The sequence below is a fragment of the Cyprinodon tularosa genome, unplaced genomic scaffold, assembly GCF_016077235.1.
Source record: "Cyprinodon tularosa strain WSP-4 unplaced genomic scaffold, ASM1607723v1 ctg223, whole genome shotgun sequence".
NCBI lineage: Eukaryota > Metazoa > Chordata > Actinopteri > Cyprinodontiformes > Cyprinodontidae > Cyprinodon > Cyprinodon tularosa.
Window position 1 is genome coordinate 1,086,843 of NW_024038833.1, and position 19,512 is coordinate 1,106,354.

The following is a 19,512-nucleotide window of genomic DNA, read 5'->3' on the forward strand; positions in this document are numbered from 1 at the left end:
TGTGCACACACAAACACCTAAACCTGCAATATGTTAGTTTTGAGGTAAACAGGGGGTGTTAACCTTCATGAGACCAATCGGAATTGCTCTTCTCAAAGGGTCTAAGTATAGAAGACCAATTTATTCTAATACGGTTTGTGTGTTTATGTGCAAGTACGTGGACAAGTATTTACAACTGACACTAATTAGCAAGGGCATTGCTCTTACTTCCTCAGCACAATTTCCTGTGATAGCAATTATTAGGTATGTGTGATAAATTCCAGGCCTTCTTCCACTCGTCCGGAGATCAATGGAGAAAACACTCAAAAGGGGGTGGGCTTGCTTTTAATACCAAGAGGAAGTTGAGGAGGTTGGTGTTAAAGGAGTGATGAGGTAAAAGTCAGAGGAGCCGCTGAAAGAAAAATGTTACTAAAGAAAGAAACTAAAGCACTTTCCATAGGCAGGATCTTTACATTATGTTTATAAGGTTTCTCTATCTTCTGTCAATTATAGGATTTCAATAGGATTTCAATTTCACTTCTGTATGTCACAATCCTCCCTTTGCCACCATGTCACACAAGTTTAACAAAACAAACATGTAGAGTCAGTTGTAGGGACCAAGCTGGCTTCACTGGAAGAGGTAAAGAGAGACAGAAGGTGGTTAAGATCGGAGCCATAATAGAAAATGTCTTTCATTCTCTTTACAAAGACTACTGCAGCCTTAAAGTGTTAAGAGCTGCAAAAATTCCTCTTTTGTCCCCGAGCCTGTCAGACTTAAAAAATCTTTACGTAGTCTCCAGAAATGTGCACCTTAGGATACAAGAATTCTTATTTATTTATTTATTTAATCCATGTGGTTTCTGTGTGTATGTGTTTAAGATTTTTTGGTGTTTTTTATTAGTATTGTTTTGTGTTATAAAAGGACAAATGAATTTCCCCTCTGGATATTATTAAACTTTCAGTACATTGATTGATTGGTTCATTGATTGTTTGACTTAATATGATGAGTAGTTTATTTTTAATTAAATTGTGATGTTTTTTTTAAATATTTCTATTTGAATTACTAAATCAAATTCATTTAGAGAAAAAAAAACGTAAAGTTTCGCATTAGTTAAAAATTTGAAAATAATTCATTTAAAAAGGAAGGAAGAAAAGGGAGAAATATAAAGCCTATTAAAAGTAATAAAGCAATTTAAAATAAAAAAAAATCCTTAAACTTTTAATGAAATATAACAGAATAAAATGTGAACATGAAAACAACTTTTCTATGGTTTTGTCTTTGTTTTGAAAGATTCTTTTAACATTTTGTCATTGCATTTTCAATTGTCTTTAGTTAACTAGTGTTTCATTTGGGGAAAAATGGTTAGGAAACCTAAAATACATGCATATAGGCACAAACCAGGTTGCTTGTCTTCTATCACTAGAGTACTGCATTGACACTATTATTGTATCTTATGTAGAAGCCATCTGAAACCTAACTTTGTAAAAAAAAAAAAAAAAAAAGGGACTTAGAAACAGTGTTTAAGTCCACCATTCACAAAAAAATTTAAAGAGGAAGATCAGGGTGGAGCTGGCCTTGGCGCTGACATAATAACATACCTATAGGCCGGACAGCTGACACATACATCGAAGGTAAACATGTGTGTCATAGGGCAGGGGAGCTTAGACAGACATGATGAATGACCAGAGGTTCCCACAAGGCGACATACACGCACAAATCTGCATGAAGCGGGAGGAAGGTGATGTGTGGTCAGCCCCTCCTCATCACAGCAATACAGAGAATCCCATTCACAAGCTGTGGTGCGACCTTCTGTGTCTCATCATTATTTATAAAAACAATTGCTGTGTGGTACCAGTACTTGTGTTCATATACGTAGCTTGAATGCATATAAGTGTCTGGATGTATGAGGTTTATGCACACAAAGATCATATGACATCACAAATTATAAGAATCCAGCAGGTTGAATTTTAAGTGATTTTCTGCAAGACAAAATAGTTCAGAAGTGTGAAATTGCGGTTTAAGATGCAAATATAATGAATTAGGTTTGAACCAGGCTGCATTTATGTAAGAGTTAGTTCTTATTCAGTGTGTGTGTGTTGGTAAGTCTGATGGTGTGTGAAGGCCGCTTGGAGAGAGTGAGGACATGACCTTACCAGTGTAGATGGTCTCTCTGCCTGTTTAGTCAGAGTAACTATGGTGATGGAGCTTCGCAGACAGGATGTCTACATTGGGGATTTTAAAGTCATAATGTTGCTACTCCTCTGAGCTTCATTATCCCATAAAATATAGTAACTAGATGGCTACTTGACCATATAATGGACATAGCTTAATCTGAGGCTACAGTTTAAATCTCACTTCATTTCTACTTGTGTAAAAAACTTGATTTTCCTTTCGTACGGGTGATATTTTAGTGAATATCTTGCAGGAAATGACTGCCTTGGAAGAATTATATGATGGCATCTTAAGGATAAAATAAAGGTCTGCAACAACAAATACCCATTCTCCATGCAGCAGTCTAAGTTCCATGTATTCTGTTTGACAGATGACAGGAAGCTCATGATCAGTACTTTCAAGAAGCCTTTCTAGAGCTTAATGATGGCCTACTTTATACAAATTCAATTATAGTTAGAAGTCTGTTTTGGATCATTCGCCTGTTAAATCAACAAACAGTGACCATGATAAAACCATTTGAAAAGAATTTTTAACCTTGATGAAAGGGAATTGGTTGGTAGGTTAAGAAAAAACAGGGACAAAACAGATCAAGGATATGATAAACTTGTGTTTGTATAACACAACAATCTACAAAGAAAAAAGTTGTAACTCATACTAAAAGGTGTCTGTTGCCCAAAATGTACAAATTCAAAAATACAGCTGAAAACCAGCAAAAAAAGCTCTTTAAATGTAAAGAAATGGGTTTTATGACTGATCCAAAGAGTTAAGCAATTTCTTCTCAACTCCTTGATACATGAACAGAAGAGCCAGCTATGTCTTTAAAACCCAACAACCCAATACCAACTATTGCTAGGTAAAAAGAAGAATTTCAAGAATTCTTCAATTTGATTTTTACCAAAAATCAAACATTGGAAACATAGATTACTCATAGCATTAAATAAACACACACTTTCAATTAACACCACAGGATGGGTTAAGAGAAGTGTTCAAGCATAGAGCCTGAAGTATACTTGAGGCTTGTTACTTGCATAAAAGTGTATTTTCCTCTCAACTTTCTAAGAGACTTATTAATAGAAATAGATAATAAATATATATGTATATAGAAAGGAAAGAAAAGAAATATAACTTCTTCGATCTCACAATGGAGAACTAAACTCTCTGTATTTAACCAATCCCCTTGGGGAACAGTGGGCTCCAAGCAGAATGCCCAGACAGATAGACATAGAAATATAGATAGATAGATAGATAGATAGATAGATAGATAGATAGATAGATAGATAGATAGATAGATAGATAGATAGATAGATAGATAGATAGATAGATAGATAGATAGATAGATAGATAGATAGATAGATAGATAGATAGATAGATAGATAGATAGACATAGAAATATAGATAGATAGATAGATACTCTTTCTCCATGTTTTTCATTCAGAACCCTCCCCATCACCTCCCCCCTTTTCCCACCGTCGTTGTTTCTCAACTTCTCTTGAGTCCAATGTTTTGCCTTTGTTTTTTTAATTATACCTGCATGTTATGATACCAAGTAAAAATATATCACTACCATGTCGTCTTTTCCCTCATCCTAAAACCTCATGTTATGGACCCGCCTCAAAGGTGCCGCTACTTTTTTTGCCCCTCTTTGCTTTTCTAGCGATTTCCATCTCAGTATGTAAACATAGATAAACGCACCCATATTTTTAAAGTCAAAACGAAAATCAGCTTCAGAACTTACAATGTGGTGGCATGCAGTGTTATCCCACTTAGACTATGGAAACATCTCAATGACGGACTATTCAAAATGTCCAAACACATAATTTTTCTATTGTGCACCTACACCCTCTGACCTCAGAATTATTTAATGAGTAGGTCCTCAGGAGACCATCTGTGTCTGTGTGTGTGCACACTGTACAGTACTTTGGAAACCTAATCTGGTGTGGGGTGATAGAAGAGACCCACATTGCTCCTTATACATCAAGCCTTCAACTTCATATCCGAAAACGATAACAGTACTCTCTCTCTGACATTCACACACAAAAACACATACACATGCACACATAAACATGGGGAGCTACAAAAACCCAGCAGGCCATGAGAGGATATGGAATATTATTTCCCTCTCCTTGTCTCTTTTATTCATTACCAGTGTTGAAAAGCCAAGAGTTGTTTTTTTTTCTCCCTCTGGCTTACAAGCACATGCGCACACATTAAAAACAAAAACACACATGCTCAAACAGAAACCTCCCCAGTTTGCTGTGGAACATACCTCACAGTTTGCTTCAGTTGACCTTCTAGACAAATGCCACATTACAGAGGAAAGAGAGAGAGGGAGAAACCTGGCATCCCATCAAACTTCTATCATGATCCCTAAGATTTTAAATACTTTACTTTGTGCAGCCTCGTCATTGTATCCCCTTCCCTCTGCTTGTCTTACTTGGTTCCTGTATTTATTCCTCTATCCCTCTTGTTACCCTTCTTTCTGTGCCCTATGTCTTTCCTGTTTAGTTTTCTCTCCAATAACCTGGGCCAGAGCTGTGCTGTGGGGAATATGGCCCCTTTTCTTTAAAAGCAGAAAGCCACAGTTTGTGTAAGTATGTGCATGTCTGCAGACGTGAGTGATTATATGCGAGTTCCACTGAGGTTGTGTGTGCATTTAGCATGCGTATCTTTGCGGCCCCTTCTGTCTCACGAAGCTTTGCCCTCTCACAGTTCAACAGTTCTTTAATCCTCATCATCAGTGACCCCAAACCCCCAGCTCCCAGTCTCCTCATACACACAGAATACAATGCATAACAGACCACACACACTCATACCCCCTGTGCCCCCTTCATTAACTCCTACCAGTTTAGACTAGGCAGAGGCTTGAACACAAAGGAAAAGATTCTGATAGACTTTGTTGCTGTTTATGTCAACCAACCATCACACTAAACGTCTTTCTCTCAGGCATCCTCCGTTGGTAATGTAACACTAGTGTAAGCGCAGTGCCATACAAGAGCATAAATGTCTTTCACATGCTGGGTCACAGAGCAGTTTTGTGACTCCAGAGAGACACCTTGAGCACAGATTGTGTCTTTATTACTTGAAAAATATGCCTCCTGATCAACATTCCTGCTAGAAATGAACGTCGGAAATCAAGACAGGAAGATGGTTTGTATTACAAGTGGGACATGCATAGGGAAATGCTTTTGGCAGCTCCACTGTGATCCTACAAGCGCAAAGACATGCATACTCACACACACACACACAGACAGGGCAGAAGTGAATGCTATGTGTATAGACTTTATTTAGCATTATGTGTGATCATTGTGGCATAATGGACTTTAAAAGTAATCTTTCCAGTGCACGCTTATCAATGCTCCCCTTACTGTGGCGCACATTAAAAGTATTTCTGTGCAGCACATGACGAGCAGATAAGTGGTTTCATAGCCCTTCAGCCAGATAACTCAAAGCACACACACATATTGTCTCTCACACACACACACTCTTTTTATGCTCTGCTGTCATCATGGGGACTTAGCAATGACTTCCATTCATTCCACATTCATTCCGATGGCCTTACCACGATCCCAACCCTATCCATTACCAAGACATACCAAATCCCACAACCAGTGAAGAAAACTTTTACTCATGTGGACCAGTGGAGTGGTGCCCACAAGCACCTATAAGTCCCCACAAAACGGCATTTCCATGTGAATTTTCCTTCACACTGTCCCCGCAAGGCAACAAATACCCCACGCCCACCCTCACCCACACACACGTTGTGTCAGACTGTCCTTGGGGGGACTTTTCATTGACTTCAATTCATTTCCCACTCATTAATATGGCCTAACCTTAACCCTTACCCTAACCATTATCATCACATCCCGAACCCTGAGCCTAAACGGGTCCAGTCGTTGGTCGCCACAAGTACATAAGCCCCTAAGTCCCCCCTGTAGCATATTCCTTGGAAATTGTCCCCATCAGTTAACAAAAATACGACCATATACACACAACTAAGAGGATTTAAGGTTTATGAAACTATTCTGACTCTTGGGTCGTTTGTAAGGACACACCTTTCCCTTTATCTGGTGGACATGAAAAGTATGACAAAAAATGTTATTTTACCCATAGAAGTAGTAAAAGGCCTCTGCCTCTTGGTAAACCAAATGTTCTATAAACAAAGGACACTTCAGATTTGTGTTAGCATGTCTGCAAGAGTAATATACGGCATTACTCTTGCAGACATGCTTACACAAATATGCACCATGACAAAATTTTTTCATTAGATGAAAAAAAAATACACAGCTCACCACAAATTAATCAGGATTCTATAAAGGAAGCAAGATAAATTGTTGAACGAACAATGTATCTTCACCTTTCAGCTTTCTGTATTCAATTCTTTCCTCAGAAGAGATCACTCAAAACAAACACTTTAAATAACACTTTATAAGGTTTATGTATTAAATAACTAGAAAACAGTTTTTAGACAATAGTAATCTTATTCAGACCAAATAGATTTAATGGATATGATGGCACCATTGGGCCACGTTATCAGAAAGTGAGCAGTGCCTCAAATAACAGTAAAAAGAAGCATTTTATACATCTCCAGGCTCCCACTCTGCCACATCATCATATCTCACATCACTACATCATACACATGTTTGCAAATGAGGAGACTTCACTGGCTCCAGCCATATAAAGATAATACACAATGTTCTTAGATCAAGGACAATTGCTCCCATTCCATTCCCAAAATTTTGTTACATACATAATGAAGATGACTACTTTTCATCTGACAAAAGAATTGTCCTAATTAAATAAACAGCTTGGGAAAACATTAGTCTCCACACTGAACTGACAGGCAATATTAGGGCTTAACAAGCACATACATGAATTTAATAAAAAAAAAAAAATAAAATCCTATCAGGGCTAAAATGCAAAAGGGTAAAAGAAAAGAAAAGGTATTAAAAAGTATCCTCATGTAGAATAACGGAGGCAAATTGTATCAAATTATTTAGGTAACAAGCTACTGCTTACTAAGATTATTATTCATATGACTTATTGAAATATCTGTATGTTCTTTTGCCATTAAAACTTTTTTTTTTTTTTTACCATACTCTGATCCCCAGGGCAGCTCACACTGCATGTTTAAGATGTTTTTCTGCCTCATCACACCTGATTTAAACTGATGGGGTATTAGCAGCCCTCTGCTGAACTTAATGACATGTTGAGGAGGAAATTAAATCATCAGATCAAGTAGAGTGAAGCAAGCTTATATCTTACAAGTGTCAGAACAAAGGGTATGAAGACTGTTGTATAGGAGCCAAAAAAAATAACTCAATATAAATTGTTTCTTTTATTGCAATACTTTCAGTTTTGAAAGCTGTTAAGGGAGGCATTAGTTTTCTTTTTTGCTTTTTATTGAGGCATTGTTTTTTTTTTTGTTGTTCCATTCTATAAACACAGGCTGACCCAGAGGGCAAAGTAATGTACTAACTGTTGGTTTGTATCTAAAACTACCAATATTGAATGGTATTATTGAATGCTAAGTGGTCTGACACTTACTTCATCTCTAGAATCTCCTCCAGCTGTTTGCGTCTCTCCTGCCGCAGGTGGCTGAGGTGTCCATCTCGTTCATGTAGGCACTTCTGAGTGGAAGAAAGACGGACTTTGGTGGCATCCAGCTCCTGGCGTGTCTTCTCTAAAGCCCCCATCAGCTCCTCAAGCTATGTAAGGGAAGAACAGGTATACGGATGTTAGAACATGCTTTAATATCGCTATAGTTATTAAGTCATTTATTTCTGCTAAAGCACCTGAGACCTGTTTTGCCCTCTCACTGTGTGTGGGCTGTGTATGGTAAAGCTTGTGAGTGCTGGAACAGGTAAAGATGACATGAAATGACAGCCTAAACATGAAAAATCAATGCACGGTTGACATCTTGAAGGAGGCAAAATTATTATGGTTCATAGGTTAGTTGAATGGCATTTTCAATGACCCTTGGGATGGAAACAAATTTTCCCTCTACTCTCCTCCCTTTCACCACTTATTTCATCTTCTCCATAAGTGTGGTTCTACTTTAGGGCTACTAAAAAGGATGTTCAAGCTCTCAAGTACATCTCCTTCCTCTGCACACCCAGGCCCTACAGCAATGCAAGCCTGTGTGTCCAAACTGAGTGCCTGATAGACAGGATGTGACCCTAGGGCATCTTTATCCCAACAGAGGAAGGAGTCTAATTGCTCCAGAACAAGAACTTCACAATAGGATGCAGCACTAGACAAGATGTTAAGATAAAAAAGGATGTATCATTATTTCTATTGTATGCTGTTACTTTGAAGATTGATTATATGCAAACATAAATATAAATCGTTTCAGATTAGGCTTTAAGAGAAACAAAGACAAGAACAGGAGATGTACATTTTGAGAAACAGCTGCAGGGGTCAGACATGAAAAAGAAAAGGGGAATCTTTCATGAAGGAGCCAAATCATTCACACATTTTGGGACACAATTTATGTCCTCCAGCTTTCTAGGTGTGTTCCACAGATGTCAAATTGTGCTTCCTGACTGGTCATGAATATCGCATATGGAACAATGTAAAAAAAAAAAAAAAAAAAAAAGAAAGACAAAGGATACCAAGAATTTGCATGAAAGTCAACTTTTAAATGTCTTTTTAAATGTTTTTTTTTTCATGTTTTTTTTCTTCTTTTTATTTAGCAGCAGTTATTCCAATGCATGGTGCAAAGACATAAATAAAATTAAAACAAGGAACCCTACAAAAAAGGATTATTACACTTAAAATGTTTTCCTATTTTATCAGGTAAAAATTTTTTGTATTTGGATTTACAAAGTTGGATTTTATGTGCCAGACAAACAAAATTGACATACCTGTGAAGCAGCAGCAGGATGTAGGCATGTATTTACATACAGTCTTCTTTACTATGACAAAATAATATCAACTGCATTTATTTTTCTCATTAAGTAATTAGCATTAACACATAAAGTCAATATGATAATATAATTTTGGTATACATACATCTGGTCTGTCAAAGACAGGCCTATGAAAAAAATGTAGGCAAACAAACCTTGAGAACAAAGACTCACACATCTGACAGATCCTGGATATAGTCTCATACAGTTTAAATAAGAGTTGGGTAATAAAACTATATCCTAAGGTTTCATTTTTTTGCAGTTTGATACATAATCTAAATGGTATTAAAGTATCACTTTGTGTCGAACGTGTGTGGAAATCTAATGGAAACATTTCATATACTTTAGAGAACAGAATGCTTTTTTTAACCCGACATAATAGCCGGACAGAGTTGATATGATGTTTCAAGCTGGCTAAAAGCACAATAGTGGAGGAAAACCTCACAGTGGTTGAGAAGATTTTAGACTTTGTCATAGGTGAATCATCCAGTAGAAAAAAGTCCCCAGAAATTCAGCCGGAGAATTAAAATTAATTCAATTAAAGCCTATTAATGCGTGTTAAAGCCTTAGTCAAAGTCAATACATCAATCTAAATCAATGTGTGAGGGAAGACTTGAAACTTTATATTCTGAGACCTCTTTCTCCAATAAAAGAGCTCATACTATCTTGAAAAAAAAAACTTGGCTTAAATGAAAAGATTTAAGCATGTTTCACTCTGCTCGTATGCAAGGCAGACTTAAACCTGTCTGAAGGATGGACATGTCTAGTTGAAGTGACTTTTTATAACCATATTCACACACAATGTCACATAAAAACTGTTAGAAGAACATGGAGTGTCATTCTCACTCTCTGCGCTGTGCTGACAGATGTTCAAATGGGTTACTGCTGCAAGGACTCAGCTCCACTCTCTTGTCCAATGACACCATAGCAATCTATGTCACATGACAAATCCAACCCTTTCAACTTATATAGTCAGGTTTCTCAGAAGGTGCTATAAGGCACATCAATGTGTGCCAAGTGCTGTATATTAACCTGAAATTATTGAATGTATCTCAGATTAAGTTAATACTTGAGTCAAAAAAATAGTGTTGTTTTAAACTAAATGTTTCTTCCATGCCTCCATCAAAACAAATCTATTGCTGTTAGCCACTTAAATGCACCTCTCCATCATGCATGGTTTAGAGTTCCAATCTAAATACTGCACCACCCAGGGTAGATGTCATTGCACGATCACATCATTAATAAAGAATACAATGAAGGTTAGTGAAATTAGGGACTTAATCTTCTTAGAAGCAAGCCTGTGCTTGCTAATTTAGCTCAACTTCAAGAAAAAGGCTCTCCAACCACGCTAAAGCTGGCTAAGGCTAGCCCACTTTGGTTGATAAGCTGATTGAAAGCTCAAAGGTACAGACCAAATCCCTCTAGTGCATTCATGTCCTGTTCCTGGTTCAAAGGCCTAGTTCAAACGCCAAAGTGGGAAATGGACAGAAAATGCATCGGAAAGGCGGAGTGGACATAATTATACGAGACAACTTAAGAAGGTCAATTAGAAAGAACAAGGATGGATGTTAGAGGTGATTCCATGAGAAAGAAAGAAGCTGTAAGCAGCAAAGATAAAGTGAGAGACTTAGAGGATGGGGGTGTGAAGAAAAGTGACCAGGGGCATTACCCATGCTACATTTCATCAGGTCTGGCTGACAGAAGATTTTCAGTTCATTACACATCATGAGACTGATTACTTTCGGAGGGAGAAAAGAAGAAAGAGTAAAATCAAACAAAAAAGGGAGGGTGTGTGAGAATGTGAGTTTAGTAGGGTGCTCTGAAACTGTGCCAGGGTCAGGTGGTCTTTCCGGCAGACACTATTCTTTTTCTGTTTTATAATCACACACACTTTTTTTTTTTTTAACAACAGCAGTTTATGTTTTCATTTTTCAGTCACCAACCAGTAATTCAGAGGCTGGGAAACTATGGTTAGATGGTTGCCTTTAACTTTTCACTCTTTTGTTAAAATCTATTTTATTTAAATTTGACCTAACATAGTACATGGTTCCAAATTAGGGGGAAAATGATTTACTGACTACAGATTTTTTGTCTTTTTTTTTTTTTCATGACGAAGACCTCTAAGCTGTCAAACCTCTTAGGTCAATGTTTTCTGTTCTACTTACAGCTGCAGCTTTTTGGGGGTTTTGCCTCTACAAATTTGATTGTGAATTTTTCAGAAGGGCAGTTTGAATTTAAACTCTTGCTTTTACCTCTTGATTTGGATTTTACAAACAAACACACAAATACATATTGTTGCATGTCCTTATTTTTTTCCTCAAAGTTTTTTCCTTATAACAATCATTTTTATATTATATCAGCATTTGAAACGAATAAAATCAGTTGTTATGCATCAAACTTGGTCAATAAAGTTCATTCTGATTCTGAACTGTTTGCACTGAACATCCAGATAGGCTTCACAGTTATCTACTACTTTCTGTTAATCTTTACTTGTTAGGGTGACCATATTTTCATTTGGGAAAACCAGGACACCTTGGAGCAGGGGGGGGGGGGGGGGGGGGGGGGGGGGGGGGGGGCGGGGGTTGATTGATAGAACAAATGTGTCATCATCGGGATTTGCTCCATGATCAGAGGAAATGTTACTTGGTGCCGAACAGTGGTGAAATTTGGAAGTTCAGTTTAATATAATACAACTCTGTGAATAGCTCCGTCTGAAATGAATGAAAATAGTTGTTTTAATGGTTATAGAGTCAGATATGTGGCGGTAATGTTTGATTTATCTAAAGGTTTATCGGTTACTGTGTAAATGAGTTTGGCTGGAATTTAAGGACAGATTCTAATAGATCTGCAGAGTGGGAACTATAAATCTGATAGGAGTTTAATTTTTCTGTTGTTGTTTTGCACAATATGCTTAACTAAGTATTTTTTGTTGTTGAATATTAGAGATTTTGCAGATATATTTTTATACATACATTGTTTAGATTTACTTATGTATTTCTAACCCTTTTATAGTATAGAAAATCCCTTTATTGTCCCACAATGGGCAAATTTACAGCAGCAGAAAGATTATTGAAAATGGTCACACAAATGTGGACCTTAGAAAAATTTATAAGAATAACATAATAGGGAAGAGTTAAAATATAAACAATAAAATACTGTAAAGTGTTTTAACAATATAAAACTGGAGAATAAATAACCAATATGCAGCTATGGACATTTTTACAGTATTGGATATTTGAAAATAGCAGCAACATCAGAGATGTGCAGAATGACAGCAGCATGTTATTTAACTGACTAAGGTTTCTATCATTACATTTGATTTTATTTGTTCCTGCTACCGTTGGTTGGAACCTTTATTCCACTCTGGATTCTTGTGAGTGTAGTCTTTGTTCGCTTTAACTTTTTAAAAAATAAATAAATAAACAAACAGTTTTGAAAACCTCGGTATTCATTCCTTTCCTGCTTTTGTGTCAACGTTCACGGTTGCTAAGCAACAGAGCATACTGCCGGTAAAACCCGCCGAAGGGAGGACCTGTTCGAATTTACAGACAAAACTCTTCCGGCCTCCTTATTTTCAAGGACTTCGAAGGATCCAGTCTAGGTAGACCGCGTCCTTGGAGGATGCAGCCCAGGTTTTCAGAACAGAGCCTCTGATTAAGAGCAGGGCTGCCCGCACTGACGCGGCTCAGGGATTACGTCACACGGAGCGTCGCGTGTAATCAGGACATTTCCTCACTTTCTAAAAAAAACCCGGGACGCCCGGGACAGGACGTGAAATACGGATATGTCCCGGGAAATACGGACGTTTGGTCACCCCATTACTTGTAATTTGAAAAAATAAAACAGTTCAATGTGTATAAGTAGCTTTGCAACACAATATAAACTCTGCATCTTTGTGACTACATACTTTTTGATTGTATATATGTGTATAAAAAGCTGTAAACTGATTTATTAAAAACAAGCTGCTTAAGTTTTTCGGGGGGGGGGGGGGGGGGTCACAAGTTAGGCTAGGACCTTTCTGATTCTTATACACATGAGTTAACTTAGGTCAAAGCTGAATCATCCGGTTCTTCACATGCAACAAATCCCTCATTAGTAAATATATTTCTTTCCGTAAAAATTCAAAAAATATCCACTGGACTTGGTTTTCAAATCTTGAAAACCAAGTCCAGTGGATATTTTTTGAATTTTTACGGAATGACTATGACCTGGATGACTGAGAACCTTCATCAGCATTAGTAAATATACTTTTTTTCTTTTTTACTTTTCTGAGGATCAAAATATTGTATAATAAACATAGTATCCAAGCTGAATGTAAGTTGAGCATGAAGGTACGCAAAGAGGAAAAAACAAGCCACAGTTAACTTTGGCTCAGGCAAAATTTTCTAAACTGAGTCTGACCTTCTCTAACTTGGCTCTGTTGTTCACCAGACCTCATTTTTTATGTTTCAAGCTCTGCTAGAGTGTGCTTAAAGAAATACAGACATATTTCTACCTCATAATGCTAGCTCTAGTCTTAACCACTTTTAGATCTCATATTACTTGTGGCACTCATAAGTAATGCAAGGTCATTCTCATTCAAATGCACACTCACACCAAGAGGAAACATGCTCACTTGCCCCGTTTCTTTTTCCCACCACAGACACACCTAGATTCACACACATACAAAAGCACACACATTCATTTTTCTTACTATTTTTGGTTCACATGAAGATGTAGAGAAACCAGCTGGTAGTCAGACAAACATTCAGATAGTAAGACACGCAGGGTTAAAAAAGGCAGGAGTGTCTGCAAGCCTAAAGCTTAAGTTCAGCTAAGTGATCATATGTAATACAGAAGAAAAAACCCCACTACAATTACTTCATATTTCCTTACAAGGAGAAGATCTTAATCATATTGTCATATTAGTAAAGATACATATGTAACATGAGGATACATGTGTAACCTCATATAGCTTTTAAAGAGACACTGTATATGGAACTGTGCCTTCATAAGTCTGACTATGCAGATATGTGATCCGCCATAAATTTGTACATCATCACATAAACCTGTTTCTGGGCCTGAACACGAGCAGCCTCTTCTTGCGTCCAGAGAGCCTCCCTATGTGCAGAGGTGTTCATGGTCTCCCTTAGAGCCTTTTCCAGCTCCATTATCCGCTCTGCTGTCTCACGCATAGCATCCTGGGAAGTGCAAAGCTTGATGTAGGAGAGGGAGAAGTAGAGCATGTTTTGAAAACAACAGAAGCAAAAGGAAAGCAGAGAGGTGAAATGTTTTTGTTTAATTTGATTTCAAATTAAGCAGGGAATTATTTTCAGCTCAATTTCGTACATCATTGTTAAACAATGCATGAATCAGTTGAAATTAATTTTTGATTATTTTTTATGGGTAACTTGGGAAATACTGAAGAAAAAGCAAGCAAAATAAAAACTTGCTGCAAATAAAAAATGGACCGCCAAATGCAAGAATACTATTGTTACTTTTGAGTGCACATTTAAAACTAATTTGTTCAAGTTGCAAGTTAAGAGTCATATGTCTATTTATGGAGAAGTAAACAAGTACAAGAGCTTGCAGGATTTGCACCATAAGTTTGTTTTTATCAATAAAATCAAATAAAATTTAGCTACATTTGAAATCAATAAGTAAACTCTGCTTTGTGGGATACCAAAACAATGTTTTAAATTTTCCAGTATTCAATATCTTATTAGAAATTGCACTAATAGATCAATACTAAAGCAACTCCAGCAGGAATAAGGGAATAAATTGCAAATCAATTAACCTGAAATTTGTTTTTTTTCAGTTGTGTAGGTTTACCACATTGAATTGTCGAATAAAAACATTGTTTACACTTAACAAGTTTAGGTTCTAGTGCTGGATAGAAAATCGCATGTGACAGACCAGATAATAAACATAACTGGAAGTTGACCTGTGAAAATGGTATATTGCTATTTTATAGCTGATAGACATGTAAGTAGAGAAAATATGTAATAGTTGTCCCCCTGAGCCAAAAGTGAAAAGGATTGCTTGAAGAAGAAATTAGTAATCTGATTTGGGCCAGTGGGTATACCAACATGACAGTGTATCTCTACAGGCACAATTTGTGTAAGGCCTTTTTGACGCCTACGGTGAGGGCGAGAAAAATTTCCTTCTCTACAATGGTTGATAGAAATGTCAAAAACACCAGCTGTTGGTTTGTTCTTACATTCTCATCATTTTCAAAAGTGTTTTTTTCTCTTTAGTGTTTACACATTCACACTTTTCTAACAGTAGTGTGAAGGCCTTGTGATCATATGGATAAAGAAATGTGAAGGATAAACGGGCCATTTTATCAAGGGGAGGTTGAGTATTTGGATGAAAACAGAATATACTGACAGTTCTTGGAAACAAGACATTTTATCCTATAAATTGTTGTTTCATGTCTGGTTAACTGAGGTGCACCCCAAAATGCATGTATTGGCAACGTCAACCTATAGCAGTGCAATGAAAAGACACATTTTTGGTGTTTCAGCGAGCAGAGCACTTTTTTTTTAACAGTTCCATAGGTCACACATGAGGATTCAATTGTAATGGATTCCTCAGATGTAGAAAAAGTCATGTCATGAGACATTGCCAGGAACACAGGAGTGGGATCTGAGTACCTTATCACTTGCCTCAAAAAATGCTATAAAAATACTCAATACAAGTTCAGAATCTCTTAACTGATACAAATGAAAAAACTAATGAATTATAAAGTAATGATGAACTTATCTCAAAGCTAGTAAAATCAAAAGTGAAAACTTGTGGCTTGTCTTGTCAGCAGACCACAGCTGGAGGTAAGCAACATACATATGCACACACACACAGAGGCGTGTTGTGCGTGTCAGCAGCTCAAGACTAACTGGTTGTGACGGACAGGCAGTAATTCGATGCACCAGAATCAACAAGTGCTGGTCTGACCACACAGAACAGACTGAAGTCTGCACACACTCATCCATACACGCCCCACTGAGTGGAGGCTGCAACCAATGGACCCCTCAAGTGAAACCCAACCAAAACGCTGCATCCACATGTGTGTGTGGCTTTGTGTGTCTCAAAGTGCAAGAAGTATTTTATCACTGTTTTGTTTGAAACAATAAATGCTGGTTTAAAAAAATACTTTAAAAAGTTGCAAAGCTGCAACCATTTTTTAAAAATTATTTTAGTTTAGGCAAAAACAGGGATCATCTAATGGACTTGGGAAGGATTATTATGTGTCTGGTACTTCTTTGCTTGAATGAAAAGTCGCAATCAATTCTATAAACTAGTAAAGAGTGAGAAATGTTAATTTCCAGCAACTGAAGAATTCCTTGCTTAACATTCATTAGCCCATAGTGAGTGCAGGATAAATCTCCATATGTGCAATAGCAGATAAAAAAAAAAAAAAAAATAAAAAAAGATACTACAATCCATGTGGTGACAATTATTTGATTTTCATTATTACTCTAAGAAACTAAAGAATTCTGGGCAAATTACTGTGAGAAGCTATTGTATCATCCTTAAACATAAAAGTGAAAGAAAAAAAAACTTCTTTGCAAATGCTTGAAATTAATACTTCCGATTTTGACTTTTTCTGTATTTGCAAAGTGCAGCATGGTGCAGTGGAGACAATGGGCCGAAGAGATTTTATCCGTTCGTCCCACATAAACTGTCTTGAAATGATAGGGAGAGTTTATTTATGTGTGTTTACCCTTGGAGCGTGCTATGTTCCTGATGAAACTGGAGATAAAGGAAAGAAAAAAAGGCTGCATGGGGAAATAGACGAGACAGAGGCCATAACAAAATCTTAGTGCTGGAGAGAGCCCAATATGCATAGTACAGGCTGCTTTGAATGCATGGATAGCAGCATTGAAGATGTTATGTACAGTAAAGTGCAATTTAGCAATGTTATGAACAGTTTAGCATGCTGTTTTCTGTATGAACTTCTCCTGCACTAGAGATATTTTTTCCCCTTGACTATTAAAAGGAAATATTCTCAAATGCTGGCCAGCCTCTGCTATCTTAAATAAATAATTCTTAAGATTCTGGTTCTTTTCCTGAAAGTTTTCAATTCACCATGGTTAATCTGTTGCTTAAACAGTCCACTAATTTGAAGCCCATATCTTTAAAAACAGATGGAGCAACTCTTTGTCAGAAGTCCTGGCAAAGAAAACATAAAAGTTGATATCATATATAAGACATAAAAGTTTCTTAAACAGTTTTGAGCATTGGTTAAGAATAAATTGACCAGAGCACATATGCTAAAGAAGTAAACCACTTACTTTAGATTTCAGTCCTTCAAGAATGAAGCATCACCATCACCTCAGTACTATCAATTTGTCCTAAAGGCGATAAGCATTTAGGCCTTATCCACTTTTCTAACCCAATATTTTAGTTTTCACCCATCTTTATCTAGAGTTGGTTCTTTGCTGTAGCAATATGCAGTACTTAAAGATATGAAAATTGTATTTAATAAAAAACATACTCAAATGAGAAGTACTAATGATACCTAGAGTTTGAAATCGGAACGAAACACACTGAATGTGTTATTTATTGCTCCTTTAATTAACACCAAATTATAATGATAATTTGGTCTGGAGGTGGTTCTATACTGCAAATATTTGCACTTATTCAAAACGTATAAAAAAGTTCTAAAATAATAAATCCAAAATAATTTATTAATTCCAAAGGCAAATCAAATGCTGTTGTAACTCATATTACAGGGGGGTTCTTAAACCACTTGTTATAAATATTAATGGGTCTAGGGAGGATTGGTCTGTGTAAAAGCTTTTGTGGAGCTTTTGTTTCTCTGACTGAAGACACTCTCTGACTGTATATAAAAATCTGATATGGAGGATGCTCGGGGTTGCCATAATGTGTCTCATGTTATAATGAATTCTTTCATAAATATTCTAGATCAGTTTCCAGAACAGAGCTACCCTCACTATTATCCTATTCAACTTCTTTACTACTATACAACTTCTCGTACTACCCCCAACAGACGATGACAAAGAAGATCCAACTCCACACAGCGGACATTGAAAGATGTAAGCTTTCTAAAGAAACAAAGTTTGCTCTGTCCCTTCTTGTAAATGGCCCGTACTTACAGTAGTAGCCATTCAACATTTACCCACTTTCCTTGATGGGCGCTTGGCTGGTCCCCTACAATTCCTTTTTAAACATCAATCTTTGTACTAAAATATTCTGTCATGTTTTGTGGACATAAAGATCGAACAAGAAGCTTCATATCCTGGTCAGAATATGAAAGAGGGGGTCACTCCAGTGGCTGGAAGGTGGAGGGGTTTTTGCTGGGAGTTGCAGGGAAGTGGGCTGCCATTTGGACTGGGAAGGACCATTTTGAATTGCTGCTACTGTATATACTGTAGCTCTTTGGTCAGGAGAATTGACCAAAGTGTTTTACACTACTTTCAGTCATACACCCATTCACACACACACTTGAACACTGATTAAGGCAAGCAAAATTGTAGCCACCGCTGCCCTGGGGCTCACTGACAGAAGCAAGGCTGCAGTACACTGGTGCCACCAGGCTTCTAACCAACATCAGTAGGCAATGGAGGTGAAGTGTCTTTCCCAAGGACATACGACATTGAAAGCCAAAACCGGGGCTCAAACTGACAACCCTCAGACAAACTCCTGCACCCGACGCCACTGTCGCCCTTCACAGCTGTGTCTTAAGCTGTTTTTGTTTTCCAGGTCCCATTGTAATTTAAAGGTTCAGAGCTTTGTGATCAGCATCGCATTAAACAACACATTTGACTAAATACTAGTACCAGTATCGGGTGGGGCCCTGATACAGCACTAAAATGGTGGTATCAGTATCGGCGAGTACCAACAAATAGGGCACGATACCATTTTGAGAGCCAGAAGTTTATTCAGCTATTGTCAATCATTCCAGGTAGGCAATAAAAAGTTCTACTGGATTCACTTTGTATTAGTCTTTTTCCTGCTTAACAAAGGTAGGCAGCAACTTGACAAAGCCATGATGGCAATTATTTTACATCCAAGTAGTATGCAGTTCTTCAAATATACACACACATAACAATTTCAAACAGATGGTATCGGTATGATGTCGGTATCGGCCAATACTTCACAGCCAGGTATCGGGATTGGAATCAGGGCCAAAAAATGGCATCGGCGCAACACTACATCTAACCGATGCTATAAATTTACTTTTAAAATTCAAAAAATCTTGTCACTAATGGACCAATGGATGGATGGATGGACGGATGATCAGCAATGAAACATAAAAACAAAACAAACAAAAAAACTGCATTGTAACTTTGCCATAAATGAACATTTTGCTATATGTTGCATTTACAACTGAAATTCAAGGAGGGAAAAAGATCAAAAGCATCCTATTTAATGTTTCAAAAAAGGGAAGATGGGGAAACAAACAACAAAGAAACAGCTTTTGTTACTGATATAAAGTGGATTAAACTCACT

General features: G+C 37.1%; 1 protein-coding gene across 1 annotated transcript in view; it reads right to left on the reverse strand.

Annotated features, from left to right (window-relative positions):
• Nucleotides 1-19,512, reverse strand: part of LOC119784299 (ERC protein 2-like) — a 226,543-nt gene that overhangs the window by 104,037 nt on the left and 102,994 nt on the right. The window contains exons 16-17 of the mRNA XM_038286276.1: nucleotides 14,106-14,252; nucleotides 7,697-7,857 (exon numbers count right to left, since the gene is read on the reverse strand). Of these exons, the coding sequence (XP_038142204.1) occupies nucleotides 7,697-7,857; nucleotides 14,106-14,252 (308 nt within the window). The remainder of the gene's footprint in view (nucleotides 1-7,696; nucleotides 7,858-14,105; nucleotides 14,253-19,512) is intronic.